A 19227-nucleotide genomic window follows, 5' to 3' on the forward strand; every position below is an offset into this window, starting at 1 on the left:
GAATTAACTTTCCTTCTGAGACAGATGATCTTAGATTATTCCTAGCATGGTGGTGCCTGGAGGGTGGGGAATGGATTAAAGGATTGATTATATGGAGATAATCTGCTATGGCAAACTCTCTACCCTTGAAAATGCCAGTGTTTTCAATTTTCTTCCCACTTCTAACCAAGAGAAATTTGGAAGGCATTTTTGTCTTATCTAAAAAGTGGTCAAACCTGCATTTCCCATCCAATTCTTTGAAATACATATATATATATGTATGTGTTTTTAAGCAAAAGCAGTGATGAATATCTATTTTACCTTCCCCTAATGGCCGTGGAGGAATGTAACTGCATCTATCTCCTGGGCCATCAATTAAATATCTTTTACTGCCAGTCTGACCACATTTTATCTGTGTAAAGGCTGCCAAAAAGGTACTGATCCTTTGGATAGCTCCAGGCCTGCAGGGAACATTTATTATGAAGCTAAGTCTAGGCACCAGTTTTCAAGTTACCTTCATTAATTAACTTAATCACACACAACAGTATAAAAACCATATTTACAGGCATACCTTGTTTTATCGTGCTTCGCTTTCTGTGCTTCGCGGGCATTGAAGGTTTGTGGCAACCCTGTGTCAAGCAAGCCCTATCAGTGCCATTTTTCCAACAGCATTTGCTCACTTTGTGCCTCTGTGTCACATTTTGGTAATTCTCCCAAAATTTCAAACCCTCCACCAGCAAAAAAATTATGACTCACTGAAGGCTCAGATGATGGTTAGCCTTTTTTAGCAATAAAGTATTTTTCAATTAAGGTATGCATATTGTTTTCTTTTCTCTTTTTAATTAATTTATTTGTGGCTGAGTTGGGTCTTCGTTGCTGCACGCGGGCTTTCTCTAGTTGCGGCGAGCGGGGGCTACTCTTGGTTGCCGTGCGTGGGCGTCTCAGTGCAGTGGCTTCTCTTGCTGTGGAGCACAGGCTCTAGAAGCGTGGACTTCAGTAGTTGTGGCACGTGGGTTCAGTAGTTGTGGCTCACGGGCTCTAGAGCGCAGGCTCAGTAGTTGTGGCGCACAGGCTTAGTTGCTCCACGGCATGTGGGATCTTCCCGGACCAGGGCTCGAACCCGTGTCCCCTGCATTGGCAGGCGGATTCTTAACCACTGCGCCACCAGGGAAGTCCTGTACATCGTTTTCTTTAGACATAATGCTACTGCACACTTAACAGGCTACAGTGTAGTGTAAACAGAGCTTTTATATGCACTGGGAAGCCAGAAACTCTGTGTGTCTTGCATTACTGCAATATTTGCTTTACTGCAGTGGTCTGGAACCAAACCTGCAATATCTCCAAGGTATGCCTGTATTTATCCATGTCTCTATGAATGACACATTTGCCTGTTAACTCTCCTTTAGAAATTCAAAGATCTTTGATGTGGAGTGGTATCTCACCTTTATTTTCGATAACCCCACACAAATCTATAGATGCTCAAGAAATTTTTATTGTCCACAAGATGTGTGGTCAACAGAGGGCTGAAGAAAAAGGATAGCTTTTGCATTCCAACAGGTAAAGGTCTGAATCACAGCACTGCCACTTACTAGCCACTTGACCTCAGGAAAGTCACTTATTCTCTCTAAATGTCATTTGTCGAATGGGGATAAAACCCCTTCCCCCTCAAGGTTAGGAGGACCAGATGAGATGATACGTGGTATGCCTGGCATAAAATGAGGGCTCGTTGAATCTGAGTGTCCTGTGTCCCTCTGAGGGGTCCCACTAGGAAACATCTGCTCCTCTCGGAGCTCTACATACACAGATTCCAAGAGCAACGTAGAAACACAAACCAGTAATCCACCTGCCTTGCTCAGGTGATCATGTTCTGAACTGCCAATTCTACCTGCTTGGAAGATGGCCCTAATGTAAGATCTCCCTACCAACCCACAGCCTGAACAAAATAAACACACAGCCGTGCCCTGGTGGAAATGGCTGGGCCCTTAAAGCCCGTATACAGAGAAATTAAAAACTGAATGAACTATTCCATGTCTACCTGTGACTCCCCTGCATCTACCAAGGGCAGTCCTCCCTCAAGCCACTGGCCATGATGGACAGAACACCATATTCTGACCAAACAGAGCAGAGGTGAGGATATCAGGGTGTTACATGAGGAACATGGATGGAACCGGGGATTTTTACTTGGAAGAGGGAGGCTAAGGGACACGCTGCTATATGGAAAAGAATGGAAATTATATCCGTGAGGCTGGATTATATCCAGTGATTTAGAAAGGTAAGGATAAAAGACTCTATTACTACTTAACGCCAATAAAATACGGAAGGGCTGCCTCATGAAGGAATAGACTTTCCATCACAAGAAGTATTCCAGCAGAGACTGAAAGACAATTCATCAATGAACGATCGAAGGGATTCACGGACTGGATAATAAGTGGACGTTGCTCCTTCTAACGTTACAATCTGAGATGCAGGACTCACGTGTAACGCTATGTACATGACAGAGCACCATGGGAAAATCCACCTACTTGCATAAGTAAGGGGAGGCACTTAGCAATTGATCAAATAGTCTCATAAGTGGCCATATTCCTAAATACACCCGTTTGTTGTCATTTCAAGGGATCGGCTGTACATAAGCTGAATTCGACCTCATACGTACAAGCTACTATGCAGCGTCTCCATAAAATTATTAACTTACAGCCGCCTGTGTTACAGCCGCCCCTGTGAGTCCCACTACTTGAATGGAAAGACAAGTCACCCTAATTCAGATATTTTCCTTAGCAACTGACATCTTCTGACTTTACACCAAAGGGGGCTTGATCAGGCATGACTGGCTGCACGGTTCTGGTCCCCAAACCGACAGCATCTCAGGCTTTCTGAGCTCTCACTTGGTTTACTGTCCTGATGCACAGGAGACATGGGGAGAAAAAGATAAAGGAGTGAAAAGATCACAGGCTGCCATCTGTCCCTGTGAAATTTAACTGTTATGCGGAATGTTTTCCGGCTGCCGCTTTTGCTTTTCAGATGTGAATTTCACTGAGCCCCAACGTCTGCCACGACGCCACACTCCTCCACGAGTCACACATCTGATCCGTGCCGGCCTCTGAACCACCGGCCTGGCTCTTTTGATGCGTGCACATACGAACACAATCTGGAATGTGTGTGGAGACCTGAGTAGTAATTAAACTCCACACCCTTCTCCTGAGAGCTGGCCCTTTTCCTGCACTATCCATGTCCTCATAGGCAGGGGAGCTAAAACCTGGGAGAGAAGGAAACATAAAATCAATCCCAAACCACTAAATGGGGCCCTAAACCACTGTAAGATGGATCATTGACAAATGGCCTGGAACCTCTCTGCCCCATCACAGGGCCCAGGCAGCAGAACCGGAAGAGAAGAGAGAAATCACTCAGACCCTCTGAAATTAATACTCAGAGCTAATGGGCAAACGGGTATAAGAGTTGATCATGTGGGCTGCAGACCAACTCCACAGCTGTAATGTGGCTATTAATATGGTGGGGTCATGGATAATTAGTCTAATAAATGGATTTTAAACATGGATTCAATTTTTAACCCAACTCTGGAAGTGGTAAGATATGCGAAGAATAACTCAGCCACCGCTAAATATGTGGTTTACCACTCCCTTCCCTGGTTAGAAGTTGCTGGAACCTAGGGCACAGAGCTGGGAACGGGGGACAAGGGACAGAGAAGGTGGTAGCTCGGAATACACTGCAGTAGGAATTCTGATGCTACCTTTTTTTCTTTAAATTAAGAATGTGACAGTATAACACTAATAAATAATTGTGGAATTAACTATATGACAATTGCAGATTTTATGTTTTTATGTGATATAATATCCCTTTAATCATCCTTGTCTGGGTTATATTTAAATAAAATTTAGATTTGTTTTTGGTAAAAGAAGCATGCTGATATCTTCTTTCCAACTGTTCCGAGGGTGCTCAGAACAATTTTCAATCAGTGCTTCTTAAAGGAAATTTGAAAAAGTCAGTACATTTTAGAGTTCCAAGTCTTTTTGTAAGGCAACTCTATCTGAAGAGTGAACAAGGAGATTCAAAGTGAAGTATCCGAGCAGTCCAGAGCCCCTACATGACTGAAGAGGAGCAAACCTTAAAACAGAACAGGGCTTCCCTGGTGGCGCAGTGGTTGAGAGTCCGCCTGCCGATGCAGGGGACACGGGTTCGTGCCCTGGTCCGGGAAGATCCCACATGCCGCGGAGCGGCTGGGCCCGTGAGCCATGGCCACTGAGCCAGCGCGTCCGGAGCCTGTGCTCCGCAATAGGAGAGGCCACAACAGTGAGAGGCCCGCGTACTGCAAAAAAAAAAACAACCAAAAAACAGAATGGCCAACAGGTAAAAGACTTATTTACAACTTATTTACAATTCTGGGGAGGACGGAATAGATCATGAGAGAAGGAGAAGAAAGAGAAGGAAGAAAGAGAAGGAAGAAAGAGAAGGAAGGTAGTAAGACAGACAATCCGTTTGTCTGGCTCATCAATCAAGGCAACAGTGAAGCAACTTCACATCAAGCTGGGCTCGGGACCTTCCAGCAGATGGTTGCACGGGAGGCCTCACCACCAAGAGACACGGAATTTCCAGGCGCCAAACTCACCAGTGAGTTCCTCCAGGGCAGGCTGTCCACTCTTGGTGTAGTGGCTCGGCTCCACGGTCACACCCCCTGAGCTGGACTCGGCAGTAACATTCCCTTCGGTGTCTGTCTGGGACCTTCACACACAAACCAGAGCAGACACACTTGTCACAAGGGGTAACTAGCACATCCGGACCACTGTGCCCCGACCACAGCCCCGACCATCCCCTCCTTCGGCAAGAAGCTTTAGAACAGAGCAGACCAGCAAACGGACACTAAATAATCCACTGGTGCACGTGGAGCAAGGTCCTAGAAACAGAGAAAGCCACCGAACTGTAAAAGATGAAATATTCATCACCCAAATGGAGGGTCTGCAATCCTTCACTGGAGAACACTTCTCTGCATGCCCTTCGGGGAGCTAGGGCTAGCCAGGAAAATGCTGGCGAGTACTGGATGGTTTGGACTGTTTAACATGTGCCGAAGAGCCACTTCTAAGTAGCCAGCGATGCCAGCAAGCCAAGCCTGAAGATGACTCCATGACTCCACTGACAGCCCCCAGGGCCCCCCCAGATCCTCCTGACACGGCCGTCTCTGGAAAGATGACCGTACAACCAGTGAGGAGTGGGTGGCAGGCAGGTGCATTTGTCCTCTAGGTCTGATTCAGAGCTCAGAGCTTCTGAGATGAAAGGTCTCATTGATCATTACTTCAACACCTGACTGAACTCTGTACTTCCCCAAACCTTCTCCAGGCCCTTTTCTGTCAAGCAAATCGAGGCAACTGCTTCATGCCACGTGCTCTTGCCATAATTACCTCTGAATATTTTGGCGTGCCATGCAAACACATAATTATACGCAGACACATAACCGTGGGTGTAACGTTACTAATTCATTAGCATCCTGAGCTGATTCAACCAGATTTCACTCCCTGTGAAGAAAGTGCTTGCCAGCATTGCGAACTGTCTAAAACAGACTGTGGTGGATGTGTACTGATAACCCCACGTCATCCATCCACGCTCCCCCCTTTGCCCTCCTACCGATACCATCGGTTCCCCATTCCCACCATCTCGACCTTTAAAGGATTTTCACGCTCTCAGTGTTCCTCTCCTTCCCTTGTCCAGAATCCAAGCTCTCGCCATCTCTGCCCAGGCCCTAGAAACACTCTGTGAACAGGTACGCTGCCTCCAGACTAGAGGTTGCCAGCAACAGCCATGTACAGAAAGCAGCCCACAGACTGATTCTTATTGGTCTCCACAGTATTTTTGTTAAAGCTTCTGAATTCATTTCCACATTTAAAAATTGGGAGATTTCACAAAAATTCTGGATTTCTGCCTTCTCCCAGTAGAAACAAGTCTGGAAGGACTGAGCTCACGTTCTTGCAGGGCGCCGCCTGCTGGTGACAAGTGGTGGCGGCCCCCTCTAGAGAGGCGTGGGGTTCCCTCTACCAGAGTCCCACTCACCCTGAACCACTCATTTGCATTACCTTTGTGGAGCCAAGCAGGCACGTGAACCGTGACTTCTGTTCTAGACTGTTCCTAGGTCTGGTCCACGCCCCATTCTGTCCTGCACTGATCTCGGTGATGCCGATGTGATCCTGTCACCTTCTGATGAAAGGGCTCCGATGGTTTCCCGCTGCCCCCAGAATAAGGTCTAAGGTCCTAATTGTGATAGAAGGTGCCCTACATCGTGAGATTCTTCCTTCCTTCCTTTCCAGCCCTGTCTCCTACCACTCTTGCCCTCTACACACAGGCCTGCCCTGTGCTTCACCCACACGTGGCTTCTCTCCATTCCCAGTTCATACCCTGTCCTTAAGTTTTGTCTTTGTAGTCACTGTGCCCTCTGCCTAAGGGCTCTTTTCTTCTTTCTTCCTTAGTTTGCTCCTAATCTACCTTTCAGGCACAGTCCCCATGTCATCTTGGCCTGGAAGCCTTCCCCAGTCCTTGGCCAGCAGATGGCTCTACCCCTTGTGTGTCTCTATTCTCCTGATGCCTACTTATTACAATACGATCTAATGGATAAATCTTTCCTACGCTAGATTAAGAGCTCTCTGAAGGCTAAGACTGGCTCTTTTGATGCGTGCACATGAGAACACGATCTGTTCCAACTCACATGCCAAGCAGGCACTCAGGCAGGGTGTGCCGAATGGATAAAGAGAAGTTTTTAAGTCTAGAACGATGCTGGGTGCTAGGAGGAACATTAGACTTGGAGTCTGAACAGTGAGCTGGCTGCAGTGTGGAGTCTGTAACTTGATAGCCACGCACATCTCAGTAAGTCACTGCACCTCGTTGAGCGTCTGGCCCTCAAGCGGGGATTACGACAGCGACCTCCCCTGGCTGCTACAAAAATCACAGGTGAGACCACATAAAAGCAGTAAAGTGTAAAGCAATAGACGTGTCCAGTGTGCCTGCTGAATCGGTAACTATGATTCATTCAGAGTTATTTTTCAAAGGTGATTTATCTCCCTTTTCTTCCCTTGGTACCATCACTAACGTGGAGAGGTTCTGGGGGGAGCGCTGTAAGGCATATACAGTGAGCTATAAACTTGAGAGAGAGCATCTCAGAGCACGAAGGGAGCCTAAACCATTTCCTAAAATCCTCTAATCTAGCCCCATCTCCTCACTTTACAGATGAGGCTCAAAGCGAGGCAGTGATTTAGAGTCACGATGGTTTCGTGGTTAAGCACTTGGCCCCTCTTAAAGGGACAGCCTTGGCTTTAGACACTAGCTTTCTGGCTCTCAGCTCCTTGACCTAGAGCAAGTTACCTAAATACTCTAGGCCTCAGTCTGCTCACCTTCAGAACAGGGATGAAAAGGGTAGCCAGCTCATGGAGTTGTGAGAATGATTAAATGAGCTGGGTCTCTGCACTCGTGTGGTACATACTCAACAGCTATGCCTGCAGCCAGGTCCCAAGGCCACCCAGGGACTCACAGGCGAATAAAAGGCAGAGTCCAGGCATCCTGGCTCCTATCTCAGTGCTCTTCTTTCCATCCTCCTACTTGGCTCACCTAGAGGAAAGGCACCTCAGAGGAGCCAGAAGGACATCACACAGGGTGAGCATAAACACTAAGACGCAGCTTGACAGACACACGTGACGTTTTCTCCTTCCTCCTATTTGTCAGACATTTGCTCTTTATCATTAAGAGTTTTTCCTCTCATTGAAAAATCTTGAAATATTTTTTGAAAAGGTTAAACGTTTTTGAATCGTTCAAATAATTACAGCCAGAAAAAAAAGGAGCAGGGGTGAGACTGATGGGTGATCAGACAGTCATGTATTTTAATTCTGAAAATGCAGATCAAGAATCTGGGAACAGTCACTTGAACAGGCAGCACCTCAAGACTACTCGCGCGACTGCCATGATAAAAATTTCACGGCAAACAATTCAGCTGCCTCCACGGTTCAGAGAACAGTTGTATAAAAAGCTGAGCATGGAGGCAATGCTGAGTCATTATCTAAGCCTTGGCACCCTTCTCAGGACTGTTAGCTGAGCTGATGACTTGACTGAATACAAAGATGACCGCCTCCCATTAAAAAGGTCTGGCGTGACCCTTATTGAAGGGGTGGGTAAGCAACGAAAAGGAAAGAGCTTCTCCTCAGAAGCCTGACATTCCCTCACAGGCTGAATGCTGTGGGCTTGACTCTGAAATCAATCGCTTGAACCAGACTTTCTATCAGCTCTTGGCAGGAATGGTGACAGAACCTACTAGAACTCACCTCAGGCAGAAATAGAGGAAATATCTAATTCTTTGGGGAACCATGTAAACAGAGGAAGCTGAAAGCATGGGCCTGAGTCAGTGCATATGAACAGGTATGTAAATACACGTGTGAATATGTGTATTTGCATCTTATGTATGAATGTGTACTTGTGTCCTTACTTACGTGTGACTGTCCCTGATGTGCATCCACACTATAGGTGTATGAGTGTGTGTGTACAGGTGTGATTGTGTATATACTTAGGGTAGAAACTGTAAAGTAAGTGCCCAGACTGTGGCATTCAACCATCGGTCCCCTTGTGCTGTGGAGAGGTATTAGTTATCACTCAGCTGTGCAGTGTAGCCCACTGCCCTGCACATCTCGAGCACAGGATCAAGTCGAGCACTGTGAACAAGGTTCCGGGAACCCCCAAGAGCAGGGCTGAGAGGCTCGCATCTGCCCGGATAGGACTCATCCCATGTATCCAGCATCACCCTCACCTGGAGCCAGTGTCCTCCATCCTGTACAGGTGTGTGGTGCAACCAGAGGCTCTCGTAGGCCAGAACCACCCAGAGCAACAGCACCTGACTCCACGTGGTCTCCCGTGGTGCTAAGGATGTGCCATTAGAGACAGACAGACCGAGGGACCGATGACGGACAGACACAAACACCCAGGCTTGTCTCCCCAAATACAACCCGGGTTTCTTCGGTTCCTCTAGAACCAGTCCCTCCTTACGGCTACCCTTCTTCCTCATGCTGTTCTCCCCTCGAGAAATCCCAGCACACAGCAGGGACCGAAAAAATATTTAAGGAATTCCCTAGTGGCCTAGTGGTTAGGATTCTGGGCTTTCACTGCCGTGGCCCAGGTTCAGTCCCTGGTTGGGAACCTGCAAGCCACACCGCACAGCCAAAAAAAAATTTTTTTAATTTAAAAAAAAAAAAGAAAAGAAAACATATTTAATACGTGTGATGGGGTAAGAAACCCTGAGGATCTGGAATTTTAAGATAAGCACCTCTGTGAGAAGTCTCCGTTACTCAGCAAGGTGGTTTTGTGGTTTTCATTGTTTAAAGTACATTCAGGATGCTTTAGGACTGATGTTGGAGCCTGTCGAGTGATAGCAAACCACCCTCCTAGCTTCTGCTCATGCTGCCGCCGCCTCTGCAAATCCCCTGGGTCCCCATGTGCCTGGGCCACTCCTCCTTATCCCAGGATCAGCTCACATTCTACTTCACTCTTTAGCTTCCTGACCTCCCCCCAGCGCTGCTGAATTAACCGTCCCTCAAGCACACAGATCATGCGGCACCTGAGCTGTGTGCCTCCATGTTCCTGGGTAGCAGTCCTGATCCCTACCCTCAGAGACCCAGAATCCACCAGCAAGGCTCCTCTGCCCACGGGCCCCGGCAGGGCAGGGGGGCAGCCGCTCCTACCTGTACAGGAAAGGCGCCACCGTGGCAGTGTTGGGGTGGCTGTATTGCTGGGGCTGAGGTAGCTGGACGCTGACAGTATTGCTTCCCGTGGTCTGGGCGGTCCCGACGGACCCACTGACAGTCTGGCTGCTGATGCTGTGATTCAGGGTGGTCCCTCCTGGGGCTTTGCCTTCCGAGGACGCCAGGCTGGAGGAGGAACTGGAGTGTCTGCCATCCAGCTGGGGCCTCTGCTGGGGGAGCCCGGAGCTCGGCTTCCCACCCCGGCTGCGCTCCCCGTCCTTGGAAGGCGCGGGGGCACTTGGGGATTTCCCAGGCATGCTCTTCATTCCTGGTTTTGGTATCCCACTGTGGGAAGGGGCCGGGGCCTCCTTCTTGGCACTGTTGAGCTTCCCCCCTTTGGGGATGAAGCTGGCTATCTTGGAGGACTTTTTTGGCATCTCGGTCACCGCCACCCCGCTGAGGTCTTCTCTCGGCCCCTCCTTGAGGTCCGGCCTCTCTGTCACCGAGGCTCTCTTGGCGAGGTCCTTGCTTTTCTCCTTCTCCTTCTCCCGCTGCTGTTTCTCCTTTTCCTTCTCGCTGCCTTTCGGGGAACTCTTCTTGTTGGTCAGCGCCCGGCTGAAAGTTCTCTGGGCAATGCCCTTGAGCGCGATCTTGGGGCTGTTGGAGGTGGGGCCCGCCGCGGACAGCGGGCGACCGCCGGCCTCCATCTCTTCGCTCTCTTCGAAGCTGGGCAGGATCTCCAGCCGCTCGCAGCTTGTATCCCGTGACCCCGGGCCCTCACCCACCTTGGAAGCCCCCTTGCTGTTGAAAAGTTTCAGTTTTTCCAGCATGGACCTCTGATTGTTGGGGGCTGGCTTCAGGGCTTCGGGGGTGGGCCTGGGGGCCTCGGGTGCAGGAGGCTTGACCGCGAGCGTGGCAGCCGTGGCGCTGTGCTTCACACTGACCGACTTGCTGCGCCAGGGCTTGGAGGCCGTGCCGGGCTGGGGGATGGCCGAGGAGGCGCCGCAATTAGCAGGGGCGCAGCCGCCGCCCTCCAAAGCAGCAGGTGCATCTTCGCTCATTCCGGGGTGGGAGGGGGCCGGACTCGCCAAAGGCTCTGCAGAGACAGGGGGAAGAGAAGGAGACCTGAATCACACCCACGGATCTGCACTGATCACGAGGGGGCATCGGCCACGGCTACACGGCCAACTGCTCCAACCCAGATGCCGCGCAGCTCCATTACCTGCTTCGTGCGTTACCTGTGGTTGAATCTAAACTCTACCTTGACTTTCCCCCATTCACGTGCTATTCACATGCCCCCCTTGTCACCTTTTGGTGTATGCTGTGTGAATGCCGCTCATCTTAACATCAACACGCACAAGGCAATATTAAGCACATATGTTTACGGGAAAACAAAAATCTGCATCACCACTATGATGGCGTAGAATGATGCAGGAAACATCTCCTGTTTTGAATGACTCAACCCGCAACCCCGTTTCCTAGTTAAGCCAAACAATTGAGAATTATCCAACTTTAAGAAAACAATGTAGCAGAGACATTCAAACAGAACAGACCAAAAAAAAAAAAAAAAAAAAAAAATCCAGAAAAAGAGAAACCAAGTATAATCGTTACAGAAGAAGAATTACCCACAAAAGTTGCTAAATCCCATCAAAGCAAATACCTTTTTCCTATGTTGGCATTTTTAAAGGGTTACGAACACAATACAAGTTAGAGTTAAAATAAAAAAGCCTTTTGAGCTTAAGAGTATGAACTGGGCACAAGCCTTCACCGTAAGCAGGAAAACACGCAGGTTATCTGAAAGTCAAGGTTTCCCCCTTGGCGGTCAGGGAGTAGCTCCCCGGCCAGACTCTTTTCTCAGAAAAGCTTCAAAATATTTCCACACTAGAACTGGAATTATTCTGAGAAGGGCGGGTTCCAAACTGGTGCTCCGCTAGGCACCGAGGTGGCCCAGCCTGCAGACATGAACCCTGCCGTGCCCTTCCTCAGGCAGCACTTGGAGCCGCGCAGCTCCGTCCCCGACGTCAGGGCAGCTGTCAGAGGGAAGGTGGCAGGGACATGGCTGAGCCCAGCACCCACACCCACCCGCGGCCGCGCCCGCCCAGTGCAGGCAGGATACAGTGCCTCGGCCCCCGAAGAGCATGTCTGTGCCTGCAGAGTCACGATGACATGACTTACCCAGCGGCAGCCACTTTCTTCCGCAACGCTTCCCTAGGAAAACTTCTCCAGCCCGAAAGGCTGTCCTTCCAATTGTCACAAGTGTTTTCGGTTAAACTGCTCATGTTTCTAATTAACTTTTGTCATCCGCAACTGCTCCAGTGCCCAGAAGCCTGGCGGGATTAACGGCTGCTTCTTCTGCTTTCTTTTTTTTTTTTTTTTTCCCTTTTTAAATACCTATGTTCTGCCGCCTTCTAGCAACAGAGTAAACTGTATACAGAGCGGCTTTTTATGATTTAAAAGTCAACGGCCGCCAAAGCCGAGTGAAGGCAGCCCCTTGTGGGACACGAGCCGGGAGAGCTCCCGGCAGAGGAACTGCTTCCCTTCACTCTCAGCTGCTCCGGGAAGCCACGGCTCCAGGGTGATCCAACGCAGACCTCCCAATGTTTTAAAACACATACATCTTCCTGACTTACTGGGGATTTGGGTTTGGAGTAGGGGCTGCTGCACGATCCTCCCTCACAAAACTCAAGGGGCGTTGCTGGATCCTTTCCTGGGGAGAGCCAGGGACTGCCTGGGAAACAGGCTCGCAGAACCCACCCACACTACTGGCCTTTCAGAGGGTCTCCTCGGGTGCGACGCTGCTCATGGAGGGCTTCCCGGGTGTCACAAGGTGCAGTGCTAGGCACGTTGTGAAGGGGGTTACCGCCCCCGTTTGACAAGACTAAGGCTCAGAGAGGGCAAATGACTACTCCTCAGTCACCTCGCTGGAAATGGACAAATCTGGGCTTTGGACCCAGGTCTCCTGACACAGCGTTCTTTGGGACTGCATCACAGCTACCTCCTGTGATAAAGAACACATCTAAACAACAGCCACGTAAATGACTAGAGTACTTCCGGGGCATCGCCTTTTGTATTGCTTGGGTATATTCACGATATCCACTGTGGGGGACAAACCAGCCCAGCCACTGGAAAGGAGCCAGCCTATGCCACAGAGGCCAGCGCCCTGGAGGAAATACTGGTGACCCTCCAGTCCCGAGTTCCACTCTCTCAGGACAGCTGTCCTTCCCTTTACTTGGGCTCGGATCTGGGGCAGAAGTATTCATTCATTCGTTCATTCAATATACTCATTCGTATCAATATTCAGTGAGTGCCTAGTATATGCCACACATTGTCTAGGCACTTGGGATGCCTCAGTGACAGTTGTCACAGATGCCCCAAGACCCCTGCTTTCACGGAGGTTACGCTCTGGCAGCGAGGAACAGATGATAACTGATGTAATTAATAAGTACATCTTATCATTTGGTAGCAGAGAAGCCCTAAAGAAAAAGGGGCTCTGGGGGCAATGTGCTTACAGGAGCTGCAACAAATCACGACCAGAGGTACGCCCCTCGTTCCTAAAGAAGTTTCAGGCGTACTCCCTACTGAGCAGACGTACACGGATCAGTGTCACTGCTCTGCTCCCACACATTCCTTGGAACTCTTAAAAAGCTCGCCTGAAATTCTCTGGACAAGAAATGCCCCTGCCTAGCGTTTCTGTGTGTTTTTAAACCTTAACACACACAGCTAGAAATCAGTTGTTACTAACTAGCTAAGGACAGATCCAGAGCTAAACAGATGGCTGGCTTGTCTAAGAGAAATGTGCAGACCAACCAAAGATGTGTGTCTCCTTTAGGGAAGGTGCCACGTGCAGGGAAGGAGCCCACGCAGTGTAGCCATGGTGGACACACAGGCGCTCCTCAGGCCATTCCCCAAACAGCTCCCAGAAACTTCTCCCTGTCTTGCAAACCCCAGCTCAAATGCCTTCCTCCTTTGTCAAGCTACCTGAGACCCTCGAGCTGAATGATGCAAACCCTCTGGTTTGCATCACATCACCTGGTATTTCTCCCTGCTCTGTTTTCCCAGGACACTGTCCATACCTCCCTTTTTATAAAAGCATTTGGAGGGCCACCTACTTATACCAGGCACTGGGAATACAGAGTTGAGTAAGATATGACCCTGCCCTCTAGGAACTCACTGCCCAAAGGGGCAGCGGACCTCCAAACAGAGCACAGAAACAATGTCAAGGCTCTAGAGGGCTGTACATGGTCCCAGGAGACCCAAGCATTGGGATCTCCTAATTCTCCCCAGGGAGTCTGGGAAAGCTTCATTGTTATTCCACTGGTTTGTAGATTCCTCCAGGGCAGAGATGACCCCCACTCCCATTCACCCTTGTGTCCCAAAGCCTGCCAGAGCATAGAAAGTAGTAAATGGTTTCTGAACAGTTGGTTGGTAGGTTTGACCTTTGCAAGTCACATTGAAGGTAAGAGAGACTCAAAATTTGTGATTAGTCATTAGGGTTTTATTAAAACGTTTCAGTGCAAACTCAGGATCAGGACTTAGAGCTTCAGAATTTCTGCTTGGCATTTTGCCTGGGCTCCCCTGGTTACAGGATCATGGGGACATTTCAAGGCTACTCATTACAGCTGTAAGAGTCTTCCTGGAGGATGATTCTGAATTTGGTTTCTAGAACAGAAGTTCCCTGAGTAGGGCTACAGGGCACCTGAGAATCAGATCATCAATACTCTGACATTATGTCATAGCCAGAAAACCCCTTAACAGGGAAGGGGCTCCAGGTCATGAGTGGTCTTGTCCAGGTGAACTTGACATGTTTCTCTCATCCCTAGGGTATCGCATCAGTGATCTCAGATCTTGGTTGAAGTGGAAAGTAGCCATTTCTAATACAAGGCTTCTGTGATTCCCAGCATGAGACTTTCCTTACCAGGCTTCTGAGATAGTGAGATAAATGCAGGAGGGATGTGGGGAGGCAGGCCAAGCCTCAAGTTTTACACCAGCTGAAGGTGTGACCCCAGGTATACCACTTTGCCCCTCTGGGCCTCTGTCGCCCCATTTGTAAGAAAGAGGATAAGCTTTGTTCCAGCTCTGTTTCCATTCAAATCTCAGCGAGTCTCCAAGAGACCCTATGAGGCTGGGTCCCAAGAACGCAACTAAGTTCACTCGCTAAACAAGTGAGTTTCCCTGTGCTGCGACATACAGGTGTTTCTTTAATGTCAATCATTCCCCCTCCATGGTTCTCTTAAGATGCTTACCAATAAGTGCAGAAAACTGGCTGGGTCAAGGTATACTCAACCTTGAATGAGCTGCCAGTGAATTCTAAAATGCTAGTATCCTATGAAAGTAAATGTGTGGGAGGGAGGGTAGGGGGAGTTCTTTAAAATTAAGAACACTGCTCTCTCTAATAACTAACAGCTCTAGTTTCTTTTCTCAGGTATAGGAACCTTTGTTGGAACAAAGGAATCTGAGAAAGCAAAAGGAGGAAAGCACAAAAGAAATGTTCTGACTACCAGTGTTCTCCCAATAATGGTATATGGGGTAAAGAGGTGAGATGAACATTTCTGATGGCACGTGGATAAACATTTTTATATTTTAAAAGTTACGTATTTATTTTATTGCATATCAGAAAAGGTAAGTAGCCCATATATAAATCAACAGTTTCATAGATAGTAGATATAGATTTAATTTGAGTTGATTTAAGGAAAATACGAAACAATTAAAAACACAAGCAGTTCACCAATGTGGCAAAAATCACGCAGAAAGTTTGTGAAAGACTAAAGTTGGGGAAACACTGTTCCATTAAATCAGAAATACTCATTTTATATGTAAAATACATAAGTATTTTAAAACTACCTGTTTTATACTCAATTTATTCTTTTGGAAAATGCAATCAACCAAAGAGAAATTAAATCAGAAGGCCCAAATAAGGACTAGGTTCAAAAACTAATCTGAAATAGCTACTTTTATAGCTTTATTTATTTATATGTATTTGTTTAGCAAGACATTTTGCTGAGAACTGCCCAGATCTGGGAACATGACCAGGCCTTTGTTTAGCCAAAGGTAATTTTAAGAATAACGGTCTTAAGTTTCGGACTACTAAACATAGTAAGAATAACACGTTACATCATGCCCAATAAACATCCCAAATATCTATATGTAAAATTAAAAATATCAAGACTCACTGTATGTAATAGACACCGGTATATTTTGCCCTAGTCCAGTTTTTAAAATGCTGATCACAGAGGCCCTGAACAGATTTAACGACCCGCCAGTGGACCACACCCTGCAGCCTGAACATCTCAGCTTTAAAAGGCCAGCTCACCAGGTTCACCCACCACCAACTGACAAACCATCGCAAAAAGGAAAAGTCTCATTTGAAATACTGCAGAAACAGGAGGCCTTTGAAGAAGAGAAAAGGCTTTTTTTTTTTTTTTTAAAGAGTTTAGGGAGAGCATTAATCCTCCTGTGGGGAGGGGAAAGGTTTGTTTTTTCTGGCAACCAGCCTCAACCTTCCTTGACAGTAACCAAAATACTTTCTAAATGGAAATACTGTCCAAGGCAGATAAATAAGCATTTCTTCCTCTCTCCTTTCAAGAGGGCCAACACTGGTCCCCGGCCCCTTCTGTCCCCAGCTTCTTACTTAGGGAGACATTGGTGGTCTGGTCCGGATGGCAGCAGGCACCCAGGCAGTGAGACCAGCTGATCTCAGCTCCAGTCACCCTACTGTGATTTTAGACCTGCCCTGGGGATGGTTCTTGCCTAAATCCTCTCCATCACCTTCAGGAAAAGGCCTGATAAAAGGTTCACAATTTCCTATAATTTGTCAAGGTATCAATCTTGAGCATTCAAATTTGTTCGGACAATTGAAACCAGTTTTTCGGGTTTTTTTGTAAGTGCATGGACTCTAGCCATATGGGCTGGAGATTGTTTCCAGAGTTACTCAGGTCAGTTTCTTTACAACCATGTTAGCCACCGGACCACAGAGGGGCACAGAAATGAACCTCACTCAATCCACTTAGTGGTTCTTCAGGATGCCTGGAGCCTGGCCCGAGGCGCCTTCTCAACACTGCTGTGATCAATGTCTAAAATTGAGGGCATGGGCTTAAACATAGTTTCTCTCCAACTCCTTCTTTGAGAGGATCCTTGGAGGTACAGAAAGATGGAGAGGGGGGGGTCAGGAGAAGTACCAAGAAAAGTGTACAAAAAGGGAAAGGGCATGGTGTAGAGGGAGCTGGGCTTTGGATTCATATTCTCTAAGGATCATTTTGTGTCTACAACTCCATAGGCTCCTAAAACATCCAAGTTAGAATAAGAATGATGATTTATATAAACAAATATTTTCTTTAAAGTTGTTCTGTTAAGTCAGTCCCTATCAAAATCCCAATGATGTTTTTGTTGAAATAGAAAAATCCATACAAAAATTTAGATGGAATCTCAAGGGACTCTGAATAGCCAAAACAATCTTGAAAAAGAACAAGTTTGGAGGTCTCATACTTCCTGATTCAAAACTTACTACAAAGCTACGGTAATCAAATCATTGTGATGCTGGCAAAGACAGTCATATAGATCAATGAATCAGAGAGGCCAGATATAAACCTTTGCATATATGGTCAAATAATTTTCAAGAATATTCAGTGGGGTAAAGATGGTCTTTTCAACAAATGTGCTGGGAAAACTGGATATCCATGTGCAAAAAAATGAAGTTGGATTCTTACCTTATATCATACAAAAATGAACCCAAGATGGATCAAAGACCTAAATGTAAGAGTTAAAACTATAAAACTCTAACAAGAAAACACAGGGCAAAAACTTCATGACACTGGGTTTGGAAATGATTTCTTGGATATGACACAAAAAGCATGAGCAAAAAAAAAAAAAAAAGGTAAGCTGGACTTCATCAAAGTTAAAAACTTGTACATCAAAGGACATAATCAACAGAATGAAAAAACAACCTATGGAAGATAATACTTGCAAGTCATACATCTGATAAGGACTTGATATCTAGAACATATAAAGAACTCATATAACTCAACAACAACCTGATTGAAAAATGGGTAAAGGACTTGAATAGACATTTCTCCAAAGAAGATATACAAATGACCAATACACACACAGAAAGACATTCAACGTCTCTACTCACCAGGGAATGCAAATCAAAAACCACAATGAGATACCACTTCATACAAATTAGGATGGATATTATTAAAAACAAAACAAAACAGAAAATGACAAGTGTTTGTGAGGATGTGGAGAAACTGGAACCTTTGTGTACTACTGTGGGAATAGAAGATTGTGCAGCCATTGTGGAAAACAGAATGGCAATTCCTCAAAAGATTAAACATAGAATATGATCTATCAATTCCACTCCTGGGTATATACCCGAAAGAAGTGAAAGCAGGGACTTGAACAGATATTTGTACACCCATGTTCATAGCAACAATATTCACAATAGCCAAAAGGTGGAAGCAACCCAAGTGTCCATCAATGGTTAAACAATAGACATAGTTCGGATAAATGAATGAATAAGCTGAGTGTGGTGTATATATACGTATACACACACACACAAACATACACCCGCACGCACACACAATGGAGTACTAATTCAGCCTTCAAAAGGAAGGAAATTCTGACACTTGCTACAATATGGATGAGCCTTGAAGACATTATGTTAAGTGAAACAAGCCAGCCATGAAAGGCAAATATTGTTTGATTCCACTTATAAGCGGTCCCTTGAGTAATCAAATTCATAGAGACAGAAAGTAGAAGGGTGGTTGCCATGGGCTGGGGGAAGGGAGGAATGTTCACAATGAAAAAAAAGAAAAAGATTGTATTTGGCTGCAAGTAAACGAATTCTGACCACCACAGCCCAAACGGGTGAGGCGTTTACTACTTTATTTCCAGTGCTTAGCACAGGGTCTGGCACACAATAAGGGCTCAATAGATGTTTGTTAAACTGAAGTTTATCTTTGATGTTAATGAATCACATGAAATTACATAGTTTCGAATATTAATTTATTGTATGATTTTATTCTAGCTTGAAAAAATGTCTGCTTCAAAGGAATAGTGATCCTTTTTAAGAAACTTAAGCAGGGAAGCAAATGACACCACTAGACTTTTTCTTCCTTAAACTGGCCATCACTGACTCTTTGGTCAAGCTGTTTCTTCCGACTGGATGCTTCCTCGCCCCCCTCATTGCCTCACATCCCTACCTGACTTTCACCCCCCGCCAGTCTACCTTTCATGCCGTTTCTTCCAGGAAACCTCCCGAACCCCCAAACCAGAAGCCATCTCTTTCCATCTAAAGAGACGGAAGCCTCTGCCAGGCCTTCTCTGGGGTCCTGATATTTGCTGCCCTGCGTTGTAGTTAGTGGTCACACTTAGCTTACTCACAAGAATGGCTGATGCACTAGGTCCCAGAAATGCTTGTTGGAAATCCATGCCTTTGTCCTTTCAAGACTGGCTCATTTCTCTTAGTGAAAGTGATGTACTGACAGGTGCCCAGAAATCAATAAACAAAGAACAACTATTACCCACACTGGATCCCTCC

General features: G+C 46.9%; 1 protein-coding gene across 10 annotated transcripts in view; it reads right to left on the reverse strand.

Annotated features, from left to right (window-relative positions):
- NAV2 (neuron navigator 2) overlaps positions 1–19227 on the reverse strand; it is an 840045-nt gene that overhangs the window by 163232 nt on the left and 657586 nt on the right. For 8 of the 10 annotated variants that reach the window (XM_079930284.1, XM_079930286.1, XM_079930288.1 and 5 more), the window contains 2 exons: positions 9693–10788; positions 4601–4713 (listed from right to left, as the gene is read on the reverse strand). In XM_079930284.1, the coding sequence (XP_079786410.1) occupies positions 4601–4713; positions 9693–10788 (1209 nt within the window). Of the gene's footprint in view, positions 1–4600; positions 4714–9692; positions 10789–11000; positions 11675–11867; positions 12178–19227 lie in introns of those variants that run through there. The other 2 variants (XM_079930291.1, XM_079930281.1) reach the window with 2 other exon arrangements.

This window comes from Stenella coeruleoalba (assembly GCF_951394435.1).
Source record: "Stenella coeruleoalba genome assembly, chromosome: 8".
Lineage (NCBI taxonomy): Eukaryota > Metazoa > Chordata > Mammalia > Artiodactyla > Delphinidae > Stenella > Stenella coeruleoalba.